The 9,948-nt window shown below is 38.0% G+C and overlaps 1 protein-coding gene across 9 annotated transcripts in view; it reads left to right on the forward strand.

Annotated features, from left to right (window-relative positions):
- Fam172a (family with sequence similarity 172 member A) overlaps nucleotides 1–9,948 on the forward strand; it is a 437,196-nt gene that overhangs the window by 259,081 nt on the left and 168,167 nt on the right. Inside the window, exon 10 of one of the 9 annotated variants that reach the window (XM_031359800.1) lies at nucleotides 7,535–7,747. The exons of the other annotated variants lie outside the window; for them this stretch is intronic. Within the exon in view, the coding sequence (XP_031215660.1) occupies nucleotides 7,535–7,594 (60 nt within the window). The 3' untranslated portion in view covers nucleotides 7,595–7,747. Of the gene's footprint in view, nucleotides 1–7,534; nucleotides 7,748–9,948 lie in introns of those variants that run through there. 9 annotated transcript variants of the gene reach the window in all.

Here is a 9,948-nt window from a genome sequence, read left to right on the forward strand (position 1 = left end):
AAAAAAAAAAAAAAAAGATATGGCTTGAGAGAACAAGGATGGAAACCAGATCTTGCCAGAGAGCTCTTTATTAGAGTTCAGAATGCTTTCAGAAACCAATCTGCTACAAGTCAGCACTGGTGCATGTAGCAGGTGAGATCTCAGTAGTTGCATATCTATAGATTCGATAAGCTTGGGCTTTGATCAAGAGGTATAAGCTGGTTGTCAAGAGAAGAAAATCAATGATAAGTACGAAATAAATATAATAATTACTTATAAACAGTTTTCCCCCTGTAAACCTCACATCCCTCCTTTATAAGAAAGTACAGAAAAAAAAAAAAAAACAAGGTCTATCACTGGGAAAGTAGTAAACACATAAGTATTAAGACTCTACCCACTGCCAGCAAGTGCGCAAATGGAACATGTTCATAAGAAAGAGAGAGAATCTAATACTAACAGTCAAAAAATAAAAAAAAAGGCAAAACTCCCCATAGAGTACGGCATGCTACTCATCTGGGGCTGTATAATACTAATTCTTAAAGTTGGAGATGTTACCCTGATGTGTATGTACGGTCTCTCATCTCATGGTCATTGTCATTGTTGTTGTTTTAACAATCTTATGGATGTTATGCTGAAACCCACATCTCACACACAGCATACATGTACTCTAGCTCTGAACCCTATGCTTATTCTCTCAGGACTGTCTCAGTGAATGAATTCAGTTCACAGTAAAGCCAACTGTGATTTTGTAGAAATTTCTTCTTAGACTTGGACTTAATCTTGAACTTGTGCCCTTGATACAAAATGTACTGTTTTTTAAAGTTACTGTTAAGGGTATCCATTCACTATTCAACTGAACTCTCCCTCTTTGTATATGTACTCCAGAGATATGAAATACCATCTCTAGCCTCAGAAAGATGGTAGCTCAAGCAGAAAACATTAAAGAGAGCAATATAACAGGATAATTGTAGCATAGGATAACAGCCAGGAAGTTGTTGTGGTAACCCCAATGTAAAAGTAATCTACAGAATAGATTTGCTTTAGAGTTAAATACTAAGAAAATTCATTTCTGTGGGTGAACTTATGTTTTTCTTCTGCTATATATCAGAAAAATGTTAAGTTTTTGCCTTAATCTTGAAAGTTAGTTCTCAGTTATATGGATTTCCATTGCAGCAATATCCCTACCCTTACTTCCCTTAATCAAAGTCAGCTTTTGCTTGAGGTCACCTTCTTCTTTTTTTTTTCCCCTAATTGTCAAGAAATAAGTAAATCCCCTACTTTTCTTGGTTTCTATCACACTTATTCGCCTGGCTAGACACTTATATATATATACTCAACAGGTAGTTTTTGTAATTGATTGATAGATAGATAGATCGATCGATCGATCGATAGATAGATAGATAGATAGAATGATAGGTAGATAGATAGATAAAATTCCATAAATCTATGTATAAAGTTCTCTCAGACATATCCTAGATGTTGTTAAAAACTGTGAAATTGCAGCCCTGAGTAATAATGTAGAGCTGCAAGCCAGAACCAAGATGAGCGAGATAATAAAGAAGAAGATGAAAGATGAGTATTTAGAGACCTCCTGCCCCACCACTCCAGCATCCCCCTACCCTGGGGCATCAAACTTCCACAGTACCAAGGGTATCCCCCTCCCATTGAGGTAAGACAAGGCCATCTTCTGGTACATATGTATCTGGAGCCATGGATCCCTCCCTGTACACTCCTTGGTTGGCAGACAAGTCCCTGGGAGCACTGGATGGTCTTGCCAGCTGATGTTCTTTCTATAGGGTTGCGATCCCCCCTGCTCCTCAAGTTCTTCTGCCAGCTCCCCTACCAGTGTCCTCAAGCTCAGTATGATGGTTGACTCCAAGCATCCACTTCTGCATTGGTCAGGTACTGGCAGAACTTCCCAAGGAACAGCCACACCAAGTTCCTGTCAGCAAGGATGGTCTCAGGATGGCCCTTTTTTTTGGTTTTTGATACAGGGTTTCTCTATATAGTCCTGACTGTCCTGGAACTCACTCTGTAGACCAGGCTGGCCTCGAACTCAGAAATCCGCCTACCTCTGCCTCCCAAGTGCTGGGATTAAAGGCATGTACCACCACTGCCCATCCCAGGATGGCCCTTTAAAACAGTAATTCTCTTATCAGCATTCTCTGATAAGTGGATTGTTAGCCTAGAAGATCAGAACACACTAAGTACAAATCACAAACCATAAGAAACTCAAGAAGAAGGAAGACCAAAGTGTGGATACTTTGTTCCTTCTTAAAAGGGGGAACAAAATACCCATAGAAGGAGTTGTAGAGACAAATTATGGAACAGAGACTGAAGGAAGGACAATCCAGAGACTGCTCCACCTGGGCATCCTTCCCATATTCAGTCATCAAATCTAGACACTGTTGTGGATGACATCAAGTGCTGGATGACAGGAGCCTAATATAGTTGTCTCCTGAGAGACTCTGACAGTACTCGACTAATACAGAAGTAGAGGGTCACAGCCATCCATTGGACTGAGCACAGGGTCCCCAATGAAGGAGCTAGAGAAAGGACCCAAGGAGCTGAAGGGTTTGCAGGCCCTTAGGACAAACAACAATATGAACTAACTAGTACCCTCAGAGCTCCCAGGGACTAAAACACCAACCAAAGAATATACATGGTGGGACTCATGGCTCCAGCAGCATATGTATAGCAGAGAATGGCCAAGTCAATCATCAATGGGAAGAGAGGCCCTTGGCCCTGTGAAGGTTCTATGCCCCAGTGTAGGGGAATACCAGGGCCAGTAAGCAGGAGGGGGTGGGGTGGTGAGCAGGGGGAGGGGAGAGGGAACAGGGGCTTGTTTTAGTTTTAGTTTTTTTTTTTATTTTATTTTTATTTTTTGGAGGGGAAAGGAGATATTGTAAATAAAGAAAACATCTAAATAAAAAAAAAAACAGTAATTCTCAACCTGTGGGCCAGGAACCCCAGAGACCTTTGGAAAACACTGATATTTAAATTATGATTCATAACAGTAGCAAAATTACAGTTATGAAGTAGCAATTTTGTAGTTGGGGTCGTCATAGTATGAGGAACTGTTTCATCGCATTAGGAAGGTTGAAAACTTCTACTCTAAAGCCTTAACCTATCACAGTGGTACCTCTAAGGCTAAAATTTAGAGACCTGTGTAAATGCCATCCAAACATGCTGAGAGAGGAACTCAAAGCATGCTTCTGACTGATGTTCTGTGCCTTTCCTTGTGTGAAGCCATGAGAACACACAAGTAATCTGGGTTAGAATGCAGTACCAACCACTGTCAGTTTTTCTCTGTTTCATTATGGACTTCAATGAGTAAAAGCATCACTGCCTTATCATGCTCAGATCAGTCCTAAACATCCATGAACCTGGATATCTATCTTTTCACTCTATAATTCCTTGGCCTCACCCATAGGCACAGCGTTCAACTTTCTCCAGTGGTAGAAATTCTCTTCTTGCTTTTTTTCCACTGATAAGGTGTCAAGAGTGTTTTATAATTATAAATGTTCATAGACTTTCCCTGGCATCTAAAGTATGGTAGTATGGTGTCAATGTGCTGATTTCAATAGTCGACTTGTTGCCTCCATTACTTCACTGTCCATCTCACCTATGAAGATGTTCCCAGGAGTACCACTGTTGCAGGCTCACCTGCAAATTCTCAATTTTACTTTCTATTACACATTTTGAGGCATCTGTTCAGGACTAAATATATTTATACTGTGTCTAAATATTAAAATACAATGAGACATTAGAATTACATGCCTTTTGTGTATTATAAACTAATATTTGGTAACACTTGACTTTCTCCAAGATCTTACTATAGATCTTCAGGACAGGTGGTACTTTGATGGCTGATTGCTGTAGAAAGAGTCCTCTCTGACTCTCACTCTGTCTTTATAGAATATGTCAGGCAGCCATAAGGTCTTAAGAGATGACTGGGTCAATCCTTTGCTAAGCAGTTGGTAGTCCAAAGGTGAAGATGAGCTTTTCCCACTAGGATTAGTTATATCTGGAGGTCTTAAGAGCATAAGGTGGCAGTATCATCTTCATGCTCATCACCAATGTCAATAATGCTTAAATGACATTCTGTATCAGGTAGTCTTTTAACCCTCTGTTTAATAAGAGACAAGTATATTTATCTTGCTTTTGAACACTGAACTGGACATTGGACTAGACAATGAACTTAAGGGTCATTCATACTAGGCGATTAGGCTAACCCTGAGCTGCATTTTCCCTATACTATCATCATCATCATCATCATCATTTTGAGAGAAGGAGGGCCCGAGTAAGTTTTTCAGGTTGACCTTGAATCATCTAGGTTCCCATCATCATCTTCATACATATTCTCTCCCAATAGAAGGATGACCATTCACTTTGTTATTGTGGGACTTTTTTGTTTCTTTCCCCTTATCAAATACCTACCAAAATAATAGTATAATATATAAATGGAAATGCCCTTAATTTCTTGTTCACTATTTATAATTTCATATATATAGATGGATGTTCTATAGTAATTCAATACATAGATTTGATATATAATCACCAAAGTGATTGTATAAGTGGCGTAAGTGGCGTTTACATTACATCACATGCCATACAAATGGAATATTTTAGGAATATTTTTACCTTTCTCACAATTTAAAATAGAGGTTTTTGTAGATTTTTAGTACAAGGCTCTGAAACAGTAGAACCAACTTCTCTTGTCTGCATGTATTTTGTACCTGTTTTCTAACAGCACTTTAGTGAATGACTTCCTGCCTGGTTTCGGCTTCTACATGAGTCAGCACGTGCTCTTCCTTTCCTTACCATGATGCCTTCCAGTTACGTCCCTGTTAGCGCAGGTGATGGAATTTCATTCTTTTGTGTAAAATAACATTTGGTTATATTCATATACCATATTTTTCTTTCATAATGAATGTATATGTGACTTTCATATCCTAGATATTATGACTACAATAAACATGGGAATGTAGGTTATTTTATTGATACAATTTGGCCACAGAATATGTGTGATTGTCTTGAGTTTCTTGAGAGCCAATGTACAAATTTTGTCATGGTGTAGTGATTTACATTTCCAGCAATGCACATGCAGTGTTTCCCTTTTTTCTGTATCTGCAGCAATACTTGGTATCTTCAGAATTTGGGGCAATAGCTGTTTTTTCAGTAGTGAAATGCTACCTTGTTTGGGCTTTGTTTTATCTGGTTGAAGCACTGTGTACTTTACCTAGCACATTATGCATGCTAGACAAGCACTCTACTGCTGAGCTATAGCCCTAGGTCTCTGCAGTACTTTTTTCTTTTGAGGAAGTATTAAGTTGACATCATTGGCTTTGAAATCACTCTGCATCCCAGTTAGGCCTTTAACAACCTCTGATCCTCCTATCTCAGACAACTGACTAGCTGAGATGACAGGCCAGCTACACTTGGGTGCAGCTCATTGTTGCTATTATTTGCATATTCCTGATAATTAGTTATTTTGAACATTTCATATACCTGTTCGTCATTTGTTTGTCTTTTGAAAAATTTCTACTTATGTCTCATGATTATTTTAAAATCAGATGAATTCTTTAATTTATTTACTACTGTAGAATAACGTTAATTCTGAATGTCTATTGTGGATTTTTATGAGGTAGATTACTTGCGGAGTATTTTCCCACCATTACCACTGTATCTACATTGGCTCTACGCTGAGCTGAGAGGTTTAGTGTAGATATGGTTCAGTTTGCTTTATTTCCTCTGCTGCTGCTGTCTCCTACAAAGTACTTACCCATTCTGAGCTCCTGAATAACTTTCTCTTTTTTCCTTCACACCTGCTCAGTTTTTTGTTGGGTTTTTTTTTTCAAGATTTTACAACTTAATTACAGTTCTTCCTTTTTTTACTCCCTCTATACCCTTGCATGTACTCTTCCTTGCTCTCTGTCAGATTCATGGCCTCTTCTTCACTAATTGTTATTGCATGAGTGTGTGTGTGTGTGTGTGTGTGTGTCTTACTGAGTTTGTGTAATGTTCCTTGTATTTATGGCTTCTGGGCTGGCTGACTGCTGTTGGGTAACCAATTGATGTGCTATTCACTGGGGAAACTATTTCTCCTGTTCTCAGCATTTGCAGTTTATAAAAGAAGAATATTTATAGTGCATAGAGAACAATTAATTTTTAAAATTAGTGTTGGCTATATACGTATGAGAAATTTCTATTTATGTAGGGTTGAGACACCGTGGGCTTTCCTATCCAGTTTGACATATTCATAGGTGTTCTTATGTTAACAACTATAACTTGCTATAGTTAGTATTCAAGGAGATCTGTTTTATTCTTCTTCTTCCTCATGTAGATAGATACCCATCTTACCAGTATCATTTAAAATACACCCTCTTTCTACTGTGTGTTCTTAGAACATTGGTTGAAAATCAGTTGATCATGGATGTATTCATTTGCTTCTAGCTTCTCTATTTTGTATTACTAATATGTGCATCTGGTTTTATGCCACATCTATACTGTTTTATTTTGTGAGTTTTTTTTATTGTAATATAATTATGGCATTTTCCCCTTACCTTACCTTCCTTCAAACTTTCCAATATATAATATACCTCTCCTCTCTCCTTCAAATTCATGGCCTTTTTTCATTAATTATTATTGCATGCATTTATGTATTTGTGTAGAGACATATTCCTATAAGTAACCAGTATAAGACCAGTATTGACACTATATAATGTTACTTGTAGGTATGTTTTCAGAGATGACTGTTTGGCAGTGGACAACTAGTGCTCTTCTGGAAAGAACGCCTTTCCCATTCCCAGCTTTACTAGCTTACCTATATAGTTCCTTGTGTAGGGCTTTCCCTATCCACCTTGACATGCTTGTCTGTGTAATCTTTCAGCTCATGTCTGTGCCATAATGTTGGTGAGGCTTTATAATGTTGTTCCTGATGACACTAGGAGACATAATCTCACAGCAATCACCCTGACCCTATGGTTCTTTTAATGTTTTACCCACTATTCTGCAGTGTTCTGTGAGATCTAGATGTGGGAGTATTAGGTAGTTTATCCATTGGCACTGAGCTCTACATTTCTGTGTTTTCATTGGTTGTGATTTTTTTTTTTGTAGTGGTCTCCATCTGTTGTACTTTGTGAGTAAGAGTCTATAACCACTAATTTACTAAGGCAGCATAATCCCTGACAATAATCTATAAACATCTGCCCTTATAACCATGCTGTTTTGACTACCAGAGCTTTTTGGTATGTTTTGAAGTCAGGTAGTATAAGGCCTTCTGCCTCTTTTGTTTTGCTCCAAATGATTTTAGCTATTCCAAAGTGTTTTCTTTGCTGTTTGTTCCTAAACAATTTTTAGAGTTTCTCCTCTAGTTTGGGAAAAACATCACTGCTATTTTGGTAGGCAATTGCATTGAATTTGTAAACTTCTTTGGATATAATGGGTATTTTAACAGTTTTGATTCTTGTAATCTACAGATATGTGTGTTTTTGCATGTGTTTGTATTTTCTTCAATAGTACTGACCTAGCTTGCTTTCTGCTCTTGTGATAGACACCATTACAGAAAGCATCTTGGGGAGGAGCAATTTATCCTGATCACACTCTATTATGAAGGGAAATTGGGGCAGAAACCTGGAGACAGAAATTGAAGCAGAGGCCGTTATAAGAGCACTGCTCACTGATTTGCTCCACAAGCCATGTTCAGTCTGTCATCTTATCCCATCCAGTAACACCACCCCAGAGATGGCCTCACCACAATGAATGGGCTCAACAGAATTGTCTGCAGGCAACCTGATGGAAGCTTTTTCTCACTGGGACTCTTCCTCTCCTCAGATAACTCTAGCTTCTGTCAAGTTGGAAAGGGCTGTATGTTATATATAGTTTCCCTTACATACAGCTTTTATTTCCTGGCAGAACTTACTTTCTAGGTATTCTAACATATTGTATTATGCTGTGTTATCGGTAGCTATTGTGAATAAGGTGGTTTTCCTGATTTTTCAGACAGTTAATATGTTTTATTACTACTGAATTGTTAGGTTTGAATGTAAAATGACCCCGTAGGTTCATATATTTGAACATTTGATTCTCAGCTGGGGATCCTGTTTGAGAAAGTTTTGGGATCCAGGAATGGGGAGTAGCTAGCTGACATAGGTTCCATATGCCTCTTGTTTGGGTCTAGACTTCCCTTCCATTCCTGTTCTCTAAGATGGGAGGAGCCTCTATCACACAGTCTCATTGTTGAGGAGCCTTCTGCCAGTCTCGCCCACTGGCTGAACTAAAATCATAATGAAATCAGAATTTAAATAGACCTTTCCTCCAAAGTTATTTCTGTCAGGTATTTTCTCATGGCAATGGGAAAAGTAATTAAACACATTTTTAATACTGATATTTATATCCTGAAAAATTTAAAAACCATTCCTGCTTTAGTAGAATCTTTAGGGTTTGTTTAATGTATAAAATAATGTCATTTACAAACAGCTAATTTTCCCTGTTTCTTTTTCTAGTTGTTCTGTTTTTATAGTGCTATGTTGAATATAAATGGTGAAAGTAGATATCTTTTTTTCCTGTGATAAAATACTCAACAAAACCAACTTAGGATGGAAAGGCCTTATTTCAGCTCCCAGTTAAAACTTACAATCTGTCATTGTGGTGTGGGATGACACAGCAGAAAGAGCTAGAGGAAACTAGTTATATTACATGCACAGTACAAAAGCATAGAGCGACTGAAGCTCACCTTTTCAATTGTAAACAGTCCATGGTCACCAGGCTCTCCCCTGCCTAGGGAATGGACCCACCCACAGTTGGATGGGTCTTCGTGCCTCAGCCAAAAAGCAATTTAAGATAATGCTCCATTGGTTTGCCTAGAAGGCCATCTCCCAGGTGATTCTAGATTATGCTAAACTGACTGAATTATCAGTGTCTTATTCGAAATCTTATTAGGCTAAATGCTTTCACCTTTGCTAACTTCAATACAATTTCACCTGGAGTTGATTCTATGTAGGTTTTATTGTGTTTAGATATATTCACCATGTCAGCTTCCAAAGAGAGAGCCCTCCATAGCCCATAGCAATGATCCTATGAACTACAAACACAACCAGCATGCCACGATAACTCTAAGGGTGCAATAGTCCACTCTATCTTAGCAGTAATCAACAGCTCTCTAATTTGACTTAATGCCTGTCAAACAAGAAGAAAGCATGGCTGGTACTGGAAACCAAGGCTTCCTAATGACCTAGAGCCAGAGAGACCTTCAGTCTTGGAGATGCACAGCCACAGCTTTACTGAGCCAGCGTAATAATCTCTAGCTGCACTCTAAATGTTTGTCCTTATACTCACATGTAAGTGTTCCCATCCCTCATCAAGGAAACTTTTCTTTGCAAAAAATGGAGACCATTACAGAAAACAACAGCCAATGAATATGTAGAATTGTGTAACCCAACCCCAATGGGTAAATTTTACTGAGGAACTCTTGCAGACTGAGCAGATTATATTAGGTTATATTAGATTATATTGCTGAAAAAAGAAGGTATAAATTTTAAAGAGAACAGGAAAAGGTACAAGAGGAGAAAGGATTGCAAAGATGAAAGGAAAGGGGTTAATGATGTAATTATATTATAATTATATCATTCTACTATAATAAAAGGAAAAAAGATGTTCCTTGTTCGATTTTTTTTTATCATGAACGGATATTAAATTTTACTCGGTATTTTTTGTATGTCTGTTTAGATAATCCTTGTTTTTCTCCATTATTGTCTTGGTGTAATACTTACTTACTTATTTAGTTACTTAGTCTATGTGTGTTTGAACCATCCTTATACTCCTGCTGTAAGTTACATTTGGTCATGATGGATCATGGTTTTGATGGGTTGACAGATTTCATGTTGTTTCTGTTTTTGTTAAGAAAGGACCAATGGAGCTGAGGGGTTTGCAGCCCCTTAGGACTAACAACAATATGAACTAAGTAGT

This window comes from Mastomys coucha, unplaced genomic scaffold (genome assembly GCF_008632895.1).
Source record: "Mastomys coucha isolate ucsf_1 unplaced genomic scaffold, UCSF_Mcou_1 pScaffold8, whole genome shotgun sequence".
NCBI classification, from domain to species: Eukaryota; Metazoa; Chordata; class Mammalia; order Rodentia; family Muridae; genus Mastomys; species Mastomys coucha.